This window comes from Ahaetulla prasina, chromosome 8, assembly GCF_028640845.1.
Source record: "Ahaetulla prasina isolate Xishuangbanna chromosome 8, ASM2864084v1, whole genome shotgun sequence".
Lineage (NCBI taxonomy): Eukaryota > Metazoa > Chordata > Lepidosauria > Squamata > Colubridae > Ahaetulla > Ahaetulla prasina.
In genome coordinates, this window is record NC_080546.1 from 45,311,081 (window position 1) to 45,324,072 (window position 12,992).

The 12,992-nt window shown below is 35.4% G+C and overlaps 1 protein-coding gene across 9 annotated transcripts in view; it reads right to left on the reverse strand.

Moving 5' to 3' along the window:
• BLTP1 (bridge-like lipid transfer protein family member 1) overlaps nucleotides 1-12,992 on the reverse strand; it is a 155,857-nt gene that overhangs the window by 75,360 nt on the left and 67,505 nt on the right. For all 9 annotated transcript variants that reach the window (XM_058192414.1, XM_058192422.1, XM_058192413.1 and 6 more), the window contains 9 exons: nucleotides 12,229-12,372; nucleotides 10,697-10,824; nucleotides 10,117-10,319; nucleotides 5,733-5,930; nucleotides 5,434-5,645; nucleotides 4,992-5,143; nucleotides 3,908-4,058; nucleotides 2,794-2,946; nucleotides 1,621-1,861 (listed from right to left, as the gene is read on the reverse strand). In XM_058192414.1, coding sequence (XP_058048397.1) covers nucleotides 1,621-1,861; nucleotides 2,794-2,946; nucleotides 3,908-4,058; nucleotides 4,992-5,143; nucleotides 5,434-5,645; nucleotides 5,733-5,930; nucleotides 10,117-10,319; nucleotides 10,697-10,824; nucleotides 12,229-12,372 — 1,582 coding nt within the window. The remainder of the gene's footprint in view (nucleotides 1-1,620; nucleotides 1,862-2,793; nucleotides 2,947-3,907; nucleotides 4,059-4,991; nucleotides 5,144-5,433; nucleotides 5,646-5,732; nucleotides 5,931-10,116; nucleotides 10,320-10,696; nucleotides 10,825-12,228; nucleotides 12,373-12,992) is intronic.

Here is a 12,992-nt window from a genome sequence, read left to right on the forward strand (position 1 = left end):
TTCAAGAAAAATTCTGAAATTTGAATCAGCTCATTCAGTGTTAATAAATATTGGACTCTTGTTACAAGTATTTTTGATTAAACAACTTTCCTTAATTTACATTAATCATGCATAGTCTTCGACTTATGATCACAACAAAGCCCAACTTTTGACTAAGCAAGGCAGCTGTTAAGTGAATTTTGTCCCATTTTACAACCTTTTTTCGTCACAGTTGTTAAGCAAATCAATGCAGTTGTTACATGAATAGTACAGTCATTAAGTGAATCCACCTTCCCCCATTGAAGCTAAATTAATGTTTCTAAGTCAAGGATTACCTGCACTGAAAATCATGGAGTGCATACATTTTATTGCAGGGGTCACAACCCCTAGGGGACCCCAACCCCCTAGGCCAAACTCCAGGCAAATGAGCACAAGCAGCATGTTTGCACCATTTGCGTAAGCAGTGTGCATGTCCGCGCTTGCACAAATGGAGCTGCCCGGGCACGCTTACCCACCGCACACATGGACTCATCCCTTCTCTCCCTCCACTCACTGGTCCGCAAAGCTGGAAAGGTTGGGGAACTCATATTGTATATATAATTTTGTCAAAACTTCCAAGGATTTTTGATGTCTGTTTACTAGATATTTTCCAGAATAAATAATCCAAATGCAATTCAACACAATTAAAAAGTTACTTAAACGCATTTATTCATCTTTTTTTAAATTAAGGTGTTTTAATAGTTATGGTGTTATCTCTTTATGGACAACCAGCCCAGATTTGGGTGTTCCACCGCTACTGCTTCATAGGTAGTTTTAGGCCATGGCTGGGAATCCAGTTGCTCAGTTCCACTTAATGCACCACCATCCTAACCTAATCTACCTTGAAAGGCAGTCACCAATTATCTGAACAAATTAAAATCCAGTTGTTTTAAACAGAAACACAAAAAAAGAAAAACAAATTTATAAATGCAAATATTCTTTCTTCACAAGAAAACATGAAGAAAAAGAAATGGTTATTGCAGATCTTGGTTTCTGAATATATAAATTACAGTCCCCCTTAAAATGCCCACTCAGTACAGGTCTTTGCTTAAGTGATAGGCCAGGATTACAATTCCGTATATGTATTAAATTTAAGGGAATCAATTTATCAGCTACCAGCTGTACAAATAAGGCAGGAAAAGAAAGAAACAGCAATATTTGAATAATATAATTCAATAATCTCAGCAAAACAGTAAGTAGTAAAACTGAAGCTGTATTTTTTGAAGTTCTTCTATTTATAACATTTTCGCAGCCTCCCTCTCACTTTTTAATTATTGTGATTATTAAATTTTAAAATTATATTCCTTATGCTACTGTAAGTATCTATATTTTTCCCTGTGAATTATCTTAGAATATTACAATATTTTACAAATGCATAATTAAAGAAGAAAAATCACTTGGAAGGAAAATCCATTTTAAGCACTGACAGGACAAGATTAAATAATTTTAAAAACATATTTCTCTCCAAGTATGTGTTAAAGAGGAAAGAATACCATCCGTGGATGGAAGGCAAAATAAACTGATTTTAACAATACATATAGGATGGAGACAGAGGGAAGGGTGGGGAGAGAAAGAGAAAGTATGTGAAAATGAATACAATACCTGCATCAAACTCAAATTCTGCTCCATCAGCGCTTGTGTCACTTTGCAGTCCTCCCACATTGTCCAAACCTAAGCCATCCTCTTGTTCCTGTTGTACAGTTGACTGGAGTTTTATTGGCTGAGTTGGTCTGTGTAAACTTACCCCTTTGAATGCGGGGGTCACCACAATGAACTTCATCCACTGCCTTGCTAATGCAATGAGACCTTTTTTTAATGTCACCAGAGCAGGAAGGCCATCACTCTAGAATACAAACACATACCCAGGATATTCTAAAACCCAGGCTCCAAAAGGGATGCCCTCTTACATATCATCACATCCAAATTTGCTTGCAAATAAATAGCTCTGAGTTTTCTTATTTATTCCTATAATTTAGATTCCAAGTTTTTAAAATGTTCAAGTTATTTAATAAAGGATACGTCCTTTCCCTTTTTTTTTCTTTTTAGTTATTGTTGCCTATTTTGCTCTATTTTTATTTTCTTTCTTTCTTTTTTGTTAACATCTATAAACAATAAGTATAACACACTGGAGATCTTAGCATTAAGTAATCACCTTAATATAGAAAGCTTTATTGTGCAACAAATATTTTGATATACTTTGCAGCTTTTAAATTCTTGGAAGTAATAGCTAATCTTATGCTTATTAATATCAACATGTTATCACAATAAAAAGTGATAAAACTGAAATCATTAAAAATAAAAAATAAACCATTAGAGTGTTTATGTAATGTTGACTATATTAGAGTGTAGTCAACACTACACAAACACCACTATATCAAAATAATAACAGTATAACAATATAACAAAATAAATTAAAAAAGTTATGTTGATCAAAACACTATAAAATATTCATTTTTGTGGTTATAATAATATAATAAAATATTTTTACATATGTAGGGGTTTTCTGAACATGTTAACAATGCTTCTTTGTTAAGTCTTTATTCTGTTTTTGTTTCTTTTGCTTCTGTTTTTCTCTGGATGCTGCCAGAGTTTGTTATTAGCCATAAACAATTATTATTATTGAGTAGGCAGGTATGTTACAAGAGATTTATACAAATTTTAATAGAAATTGCAAATAGTAAAAAATATTTTATAAATATACATCACCGTATGAAAGAACTCTCCTTTTTCAGTACTTTGTTTAAATTAGACCATATTCTTAAGCAGTAAGTTTACCATGGTTGCTTCCTCAATGATGGAAAAAGTTGCTTGATGAAGATAATGGTGAAGAATATTGCACAGCAGACACGAAGGATTTTCTTGTAGATAACGAGATAATCTTGTGAGCTTGTTGTACTTGCTTCTCAAAGGAAAGTGTACACTTTTATTCTGAATACATAAAAGCAATTAGCTATATTAGTTCTATATACAGAATATTTTTTCACAATCTAATATTGCGGCTACTATGTTGTGTCTTGCCCGCTCTCACCGCAGCCGGGGTCTGCTTATCTGCTTCCGAACGCTGAAGAATATCCTCCCGGCCCCAGCCCTGGCTCCATGCCCAGACAAGCTGAAGAGGAGGGGGCACCTCCCGGTCCCAGCCATGGCTCCATGCCCAAGCAGGCTGCAGAGGAGGGAGCACCACCCGGCCCCAGCCCTGGCTACATGCCCAGGCAAACGGAGCAGCTAGACTCCTCCCCCTCCTCCACAGCATGTGAGCCTGAGGAAAGTTTATTTCCAACAGCTGCTGATTGGAGTGACCCTTGCATCAGAAGACTGGATAGGCGGAGGCAACAGAAGGAAGGGAGGGGCAGGCCTTAATGAGTGCTGAGTCCATGGCCTATATAAAGGATCTGCTTTCTGGCAGTCTCTGAGTCAGGCAAAGTCGAACTTATCTTGCTGAAGTCACTTTCTGGTCTCCTGCCTGCTCTGAGGACTTTGCTAGGACTTTGGGCAGAGCTGCAGAGGCAAGCCTGATTCGGATTTCCCCGACCCGGCCGTCAGCGGAGGAGTGGGACACGACATCCTATCTATACATAATCTATGCTAACAGTCTATTTTTATTGAAAAGCTAAATACAAAATTATTTAGAACTTTATTATAATCATCCTCTAGTAATATTATATTGTTATTGCGTGTATCTTTCAAAACTGAAGGTTAAATTGGGTTTATATAGATAACTGGATGTATTTTACAGAGATATGATATTCTTTTTCTTGCTAAATCATTTTTTAATCTTTTCCAATCTGTCTGCTGGTCACCTTCTCTTTCTCTTCACTTTTCCCAGTATCGGACACTTCTCAAGTCTTTGCATAATATATCCAAACTCTTTCTCTTAATATATACTTACTTCTAAGGCTTCTGTCATTATACATCCCATGACAGCACAAACACGCAAGGTTCCCTCTGTTTCTAATTTGTTTAAAGAAGACTTTACTTGATCAATAGGAACAAGCCAAGCCCCAATGGCTGGAGTTGCAGTACTCAGAAGATTCAGTTGTCTACAATATTAGAAAAAAGATGAATTATAAAACAGTTGGAGATGCAAGGGAAATTAAACATCAGTTACATAATTTTATACATGTTCTTTAATAACTGTACAAGGAATTAATTTAAATATCGTGGAGTCCTTCATGCTCTCTGATCTTGGTTGTTTTCTTGCAGACATTTCATTACAAAACTAGGTAAAATTATCAGTGCATAATTTGAGTACTTTCATAAAAATATCAATCACAATAACAATTGTCAATTTTCATTTGTACATACAGGGTAGCAAAAATAAGACTAGGTAACTACAGTATGTATAAAAACCAATATTTCTATTATGACCATTGCAATCAAAGACAAAACTAAGATTAAAAGAGTTTAGGTAAAAATATTTAAAACAGTAAAAGAGTAAAAGCTTCACAATCTGCATGGTTATACACAAAGTTAATTGCAATTACAGAGGCATAATAATGAAGTCTTAGGGCAAAATAGTACACTCTACACTTTAGAATAAAAAGTTAGCAGTCTGAATCATTCAAGTATTTAAAAGAACTGATACCTGAACTTTACCATAACCATAACAAACACAAAAAGGATTGGAACTATTTAAGTATATAAAGAATTTTTAAAAATTTAAGCTATATCTACTAACATAAATATTCCAATTTCTAATTTTAGGCTACTATTGTTCTCATTCAGCAACAAAATTATAACTCTAAAAATGTGCTTGTCTAGGTACATAAAATATATTTTAGGTAGAAATGCCTAATGCACATTCTCAAAAAATGTTGATATATACTCTAGATTAAACTACACAATGAACTCCATAAATTAAATTTATATGAATTTATATGTGAAGTCCATGTAGATTTTAGATGCTTTATATATTAAATATACTACAGTCCATTGACCAAAGTTCAAATAATATGAAATGGAATCCAACACACCTTGAAAATATATGGGCAGGTGTTCGAACATTTGTTGGAGCTGCAAAACTGAACCAGATTTCTTTGATTGTCAGTTTCATGCTGCAAGAATCAGGTGGGGGTGGCCGTAAGGGATTATCCTTTTTTAGTTCATCAGATTCAACCCCTTCATCCTAAACAAGAGTAACACAGATGAAAAAGTACAAGATTAGTCCAAAGTGGATGGTTGGAGGTTTCTTAAATTTGTTTTTAAGATGGAAGCTTATTGTGTCATCTGCAAAAAATAAAAAAGGCATAAGACTTTTTTTTAAATCAAAATATGAACATGCATGCAAATTACCTATTTTCCCAGAAAAGTGAATCAAATTGAAAAACATCTTAATTTAGCAAATTGTAAAATATTTTTATTGTCACAATAATAACAGCTAGCAATGCTCCAAAGACTATTTTAAAACTGTCTTACTTGTTCATCTGAAACTGAATTTGAACGAGTATCAGAACCAGCACTAACGCAATCACAGTGGAGAATTTCTTCAGACACATCAGTATTGTAACCACTGCCAGTTGGAGAATCTGAAGAATTATTGGATGCAAGAAATCCACCTCTGTCGGTAGCTACAGATTTACCTATATTCCCAAATGCATTATATAATATAGCACCACATTGCCTACCACCTGTCAATATACAAACATAGAAAATATCAGTTTCTTTACAATGTTTACAGTGTTATCATATATTAAAAATGTTGAAAGATCATTTACCTTTTATTGTCAGATTTTCAATTCCACATTCAAACATTATCCAGCCCCATTTTTCTTGGCTAGGCCCAATTCGTGTTATATCTTGAACTACCTGATGATCACTTTCATCTACAAAAGAAAAATCATCCAACTCTTCCAAAGTGAAAAGAACTTTTGATTTTTCAAATGGAATGGCTGTTATGGCACAGATTCCTATATCTGCAAGGTAAAAAATAAGAGAATTTTATTGGAAAGAGTTTTTTTTTTCAATGAAAAACTACAGTGCACTGGACTTTCTAGAAACAACCTTTTTCCTACAGCAGAATACATAATCTAGCATGGGTAGTTCTATTCTATTTGCTCTGGGGCTAGAGCAAGAAAAGTTCTAACGTTGCTTCTCATAAGTTGAAATTGTTCCTTTCCAAGTTCTGGAAAGACAAGCCAAAAAGATTTTCAAAGACATAAAACTTGGATTTTCTCTCTCTCTCTCTCTTGCTGATGACCAGCTGATTTTGCGGCCAAAAACTGGTTCTCTGGCAGTGTTGCTCCCTGAATTTGAATGGGAACCTTAAGGAATGACCCATGATGGCTTTGGATGGTTGTGGACCCACCTGGGCAGGAGTGTCTTGAAGATTCCAGTTTCTCTGGAAGTAGTCAGAAAGTCACTGGTCATCCATCTTCCCCTCGCAGTTCATTTTCTTAAGTATGCCTGGGTTTTAACTTCACTTTTTTAATTTTCTGCTTTACTCAGCTTTTTATCTTTAAAAATTCATTAGTTGGTTGAATGCTGGTTTATTTCAACCCCCTGCTGGATTCTAGCTTTTTTTGTTCTATTTCCCTTTGATTTATATTGTCGTCTTGAATAAGTTTCGCTTTCCCATAAGGAAACACAGCATGTTCTCAGATAGGGAAAATGCTTTCATTTGATTTGCATTAATATTGGACTCTCACCACAGTTTTTTTGCATTTTTTAAATTAGCAATATAGTTCAAGTTCTTTTTTTTAATTATCCTAATATTGGATCGAAATATCCAGAAAATACCTTTGCCTCAGCCTAACCTACACAGAGTAGTGTATCAAATTATGACAAGCAAGAATGGGTAATATCTGGAAAAAACCTTTTGGTAACATACAATTCTTGGTTGGAAGCATTTTTAGAAGTCTGATGAATTGATAATGACTGTGGAAAATATTCAGATACATGTAGCTCTGGATAAATGGAATGTAATTTGAAAGCTACAGACTCATTGGAAAGAGATATGGGTTATAAAGATATAGAACTAACTGAGCTGACTGCATACACTTCTTTGAAGTTCAAGCCTGCACTCTTACAATAGCAGATGGCTGAGTAAATGGAGAAGGGGCAAACTGGTTTAACTCTTAGGATGAGACTTAAAAGTAATTGGGATAGATAAAATGCCGTGATAGATTTTCTAAAAGTTCTACAAGTTGATTGTAATAACAGTTTTGTTATTTGGTTTTGAAACTAACTTTGCATTTTTTATTATTATTGTTTTTCCTGTTAAATAGTTTATCATTAATATAGTATAAAGATGACAGGTCAATAATCTGCAGATAGACTTCTGGTTGACGTCACAGCGCCATGGGACATGAAAAGCGGGGTTCCGTGAACTCGTGCCAAATCCCTTCGTTGGAGGGCTTCATAAGAGGCTACAGTCACCCTGTAGGGATGACAAAGAGTGGAGGGGTGCCCTGCAGGTTGCAGAGAGCAGCGGTTCTCCTGTTTAACCCAGTGCTAATTTCCTTCCAGCCGACGACAAAGAAGAGAGGCAGCCATTATGGCTGCTGTGAAGTTGGAGCAGCCGAAGAAACAAAAATCTGCTGGAGCGGTTGGATATACAGTGACTGGAACTAGGTGAGGTGACCTTTTTTTTTAACCTGAAATCTACCCTAAAGAAAATAAACTCTGGAAAAGGGACTCTTTGAAGAGTTTGTTTAAGCGGCGAACAATTACAGAGAGAAAAACCATAGACCCGAAAGAAAAGAAAAAGATATTAAGAACGTTTAATTATAATTATTGGCAATAAGGCATTTTAAAATGCTGGAATTATTTGTCAGAATTTTGGTTATTTGTGTTGTGTCCTCCTCGCCTCCGTCCGAACGATGGCTTAATTAGCTGGCTCTTATCAGCTCTGGCAGCAAAAGAATCAGCGTCTGCCAAGAGCCCTCGATAGCTGCCAAGACACTAGTGAGTCACAACCTTCAGCTCTAGTCAATCCGTAGATTTCCCTGATACAAAGAGACACACCAGCTCTTCCTGCCTTTTATATCCTGTGGGGTGTGGCTCCATGATTCAGCACTTCCTAGGCCTTCCCCTCCCCTGCTTCTGTTGTTCTTTTCTCTCCTGCCTACGAAACCTGGGATTGAGCCAAGCCTGATTGCTGTCAGCTGGGTCTGCAGGCGTGGCCTGGGGGTGGGGAAAAAGTCAGGAGAAGGAGGCCTCGATATCTCTTTCGCTTGGCCTCCTTCTGGCTCCTGAAGCTGATCCAGGGAATCCGGTGCTTCCGAGGTAAGTCCTGACGGCCCTTCCCCCTCACTTCCCCCCCAAATCACTTTCTGGCAGCAGGCCCGGCTCTGAGTCACTTTCTGGCAGAACGCCCAGCTCCAAGGCATTTTTGGGCATGGGGCCAGGTTCGGGGGCAGGAGCCACAACAATTTGTTTGAATAAATACAAATTTATTCAACTTTTTAGAATCTATGCAACGTTGAAGGCGCCATCTACTGGTGAATGGAATATATTACATCCCTACAACCCTGAGAAAAATACTGATAAGACAGAGGAGAAAGTGGAAATAACACCTGGAGGACTGCTGTGTATCTATTGCTTTATACTTATCTATTCCATGACTACTGGAGCTCTAATGTTGAAAATATGGAAGACATCTAAGTAAAGTGACTTTTAAATATCAGGAGTTATGATTGAACTTATAGTGTGACTGAAGGAAACATTTGCAAATTTTCCTGGATTACCTAAAAAAAGCTAAATTGACTAACTGTGGGACATAAAGAACCATATTACTGTATTTCCGGAGGAGCAACATCAGGACTGAGTAAATAAATTCCAGATCGACTTTCTGAGGGGAAAAATAATTAAGTCTCTGGGGCATTGACTGAGCGATATTTGAACTTATAAAAAAAAAAAAAGGCAAGATGTTTCAGCAGAGGGAAATAAGCAGGTTGCAAAAAGAATTGGTGGCGATGTTTTAAAGCATTCATGATACTATGGCAAAGAATCACAGGGAGATAATGGGCTTAATGAATAATATAAATGGGAAGTTAGAAAGTGCTCCCCAAGGGATAATGAATAATGATAAAAAAGCCCAGGAAATAGAGGAGACAATGGAGCCCAGGGAAAAAGACAGAACTAAATAAACAAACGAAACAAGATAAGAGGGAGAAGGTAATAAAAACTTATGAAGCAATTCAGGGAAAATACATGCTAAAAGACCAAAAAATGATACTAGATAAGCAGAAAGATATCTTTGAAAAGAGAATGGAGAGTTGGGCAGATCCTCTGGAGGTTTGGCAGCAAAAGATAGCAGAGATGGAAGAAATACTTAAATTAAACAGGAAAGATTTAGATAGAGAAGACGACCCAGGCAAACTTAAAACTTGCTTAAAATAGGCAAGAGATGATGGATAGAGGAAATGTTTTGTAACACAAGAATGGCTTTACTAGGAGCTAGAATAGAGGCAGACAAAAGAAAGAGGGAGAATATGCATATTTTTGTATAATATATTAAAAGTAATAGCTAGATATAAAGATTAGCGGTTGAAAGATGGTGATACTATGTACGTTCTAATGATACTGTTATTGTTATTAGAATGGGGTTAGGGTTAGGGTTAGGGTTAGGGTTAGGATTGAACAATTAAATAATGAAGGCTTACATTTTAAGTCAAATATGTATAAGAATATTATTACAATTACATAAGCATGATTTAAATAACTAATATTAATACTATCATTACTATTTGTATTCAAATGAATGATACACAGATGCCTCACTGTTCATGTATTGATACTGATGTATATTCAAAAACAAAATAATCTGCAAATAGATTTTGTAATTTAAAAATTTTGGGGGTCTGTTTCACAAGAAAAACAATGTTTCAGTAATTTATTAATCAGTATTCAACTAGCGGGGATAATATGTGTATATATGTTGGATCTTTTTCTTATTTTTTAGTGAATTTCTTTTAAATGTCTTGTTCTATGTGTTTTTGTTTTTAATTTTGGAGTTTTGTATTTTAACTTTTCTCAATTAAAATAAAAATAGGGGGAAAATCCTTGCATATATATTCAAGTCTTAATAAGATATATTCTAGTCTTAATAAGATTTTTGTAGGAAAGCACTGCCAAATTAGCATTACAAAAAAGACTTACCTGAAGTATCTAAACCTCTGAGTTGCCCATGAATACGATGAATATTAAGTTTAGCTGCAATTTCTTTTCCTTTTTCTGCTCCAGCATTTGATCGTAGAGAGCCAGAGGATTGGGGCTGCATTTTATTGGAATGGACATACTTCTCAAAAGTTACAGAACCTCTCCTAGTTTCTGCACTGTTTGTATTCTCTTCAACCACACCTCTTTAATTAAAAAAGAGAAATATTTGAGACATCTCAGAAATTGCAGTTTCTTGTATCAATAATTTAAATTGCTAACAAAAATATTTTTATTAATACATTAATACATACACCGCCCTGAGTCCTTCGGGAGAAGGGCGGTATAAAAATCTAAATAAATAAATAAATAAATATGCATAACTGAAGGCATTTGTTACTCATTTACATTATAAATTTGCCCCATATCATTTAACAAAAAGATTTTTAAAAATGTATTATACAGACGAAATCTGGATTACAGGGATCCCGTGGAGATGAAGAAAACTCCTGAAGCAATGATTTAGTTAAATCTCCTATTAGAAATGTAACTAAGGTATGACTTATTTAAAATGTTGCCTTACCTGTTCATACGGACTTGTGTGGCAATCCTGTCAAAGCAAAAAGCCACTAAAGAAACATGAGTTACATTTTTGGCTGTGGCTGTCCCCGATGATTCTTCAATTGATGCTTGAAGCAAACATAAATTTACCTAGAAAAGTTATCCCATAGATTTAAGAAGAGACATACAAATCAAGTGTTTTTATTTCATTCAACAAATGTTTTTCAAAATTTCATGAAAGCATGAGCACTACTTTATCTAAAGAGATGTTATCAACAGTCATGTTGCACATTTTGCCATTGAATTAGGATAAGCACAACTGATACCCTGTTTTCCCCAAAATAAGACATCCCCTGATAATAAGCCCAATCGGGCTTTTGAGCGCATGGCAAGGCCAAGCGCTTATTTCAGGGTTCAAAATATATAAGACAGGGTATTCCCATGTTTTGGGAAACATGGTATATTATGGAAGATTGATATATTATTGAAAGTACAACTAGGATTTGGAAAAAAACATTCCCAGCATTCTTTGTGTTCAATTATGCTCAGCCATGAAATTGTTTTCTACACTGTTCATGGAACCAGTATGGCCCTATTCTTTACTAGAAATAAAATGTTCCTGACTCATCCATATTTTCTTTATTTAGTCATAAACATCTTGAAATTGTAAGTGCTACTTTGGACCAGTAGTACCTTGATGTAATAATCACTTTCCTGGATAAATACGCACAACCTGGGGAAGAAATTTACCAGCATTTGCAATTGGCTAAATGAACCAGTGCCTTAGCTGTTGTTCCAACTAATACATTATGTGGTACAGGTAGTCCTTGACTAACAACAGTTCATTTACTGACCATTGAAAATTACAATTGCACTGAAAAAGTGACTTATAGCTGTTTTTCAGAGTTACAACCATTACAGCATTCCCATGATAATATGATCAAAATTCAGATGCTTGGCAGCTGGTTCATATTTATGCTGTATTCCAAGGTCAGGTGATCACCTTTTGCAACCTTCTGACAAGCAAAGTCAATGGGGAAGCCAGATTCACTTAACAAATGGGTTACTAACTTATCAACTGCAGTGATTCATTTAACAATTGAGGCAAGGAAGGTCGTAAAACGGGGCAAAACTCACTTAATAGATGTCTCACTTAACAAAAGAAATTCTGGGCTCAGTTATGGTTGTGAGATTAGGACTACCTGTATTTCATCTCAAATTTTTGTAGACAATGAAGGAATCTATACTGAGGCTGATTTTCCCACTGGCCAGTTTTAGCATTGACACAGCTAGTACAATTACAATGGCCATGATACATAGCTTCAAATAATTTCATGCCTATGCTTCTCTTCAACATATTAGTGTTCTTCTCTTAGGATCCAGACTAGGTAGTCATCTTTTTAAATAGCTAAGATGCCAGGAACCTGGATCCTTCACCTAGCCCAAATCTGCACAAAATGATGTTTTGGTTCTTTCAACCTGTTTTATATTCAAGACAATTCTTGCTAAGCTCTAGTGCATTTTTCAAGGCTACACGGTCAAACTGTTAATTACCTTAGGTACTGTAACATTGGCTTGTAGGCCTTTAATAGTCACATTATCTTGTTTGAGAGAAACATTGGCTTGTGTCTTAACTTGAGTTGTTCCAGTAGCCGGGGTTTCGATTTTTGTTCCTCTCACATCCTGTTTAGAAGATAGCTTTAAAACAAAAGAACAAGTAGCACAGATTGCAATTAAGACATGTTCAACTGTTTTGGATCAAGTGCTATATTTGTCCTAGGACTGACATGTCTTGTTCCAAAAAGTAGGCAAGGGAACAATAAAATCTAAAAGAACTTTAATTTAATTTAAAGTTACAGTTCTACTGCTTCAGAAGAGCATCATGTTTTTTCTTCTACCCTTTCATCCAATAGCAATAGAAATAAGCACCGCCAGATATACCCCAAATTCAAGAAGTCCTAATTCTTTTAGACAATAGAATATTTCAAATGTAATTCCATAAATCTTCCATTTGTTTCATATTCTCTCCCACACCCATCCCTATTCTCTCTGGAACCCACGTATTATTTTTGACTCTTTCGCCATTTTGGCAGTTAAGTTTTTCTGTTTTTGATAATAGGAGAGAGAATGACAAGAACTGAAGTTTCAAGCAAATAATTTTTGAACTAAAGTCCAAAAATATAAAAATATTTTTCTTTACTTGTATAAAGCCTTTTTTCTTCGCTTATGTACTATAGGATATACTTATTTATAAAAAAATAAATGGAGTAAATATAACATATTCCTCTTCCACCCCATAAGAAATTTAATTAGATAAT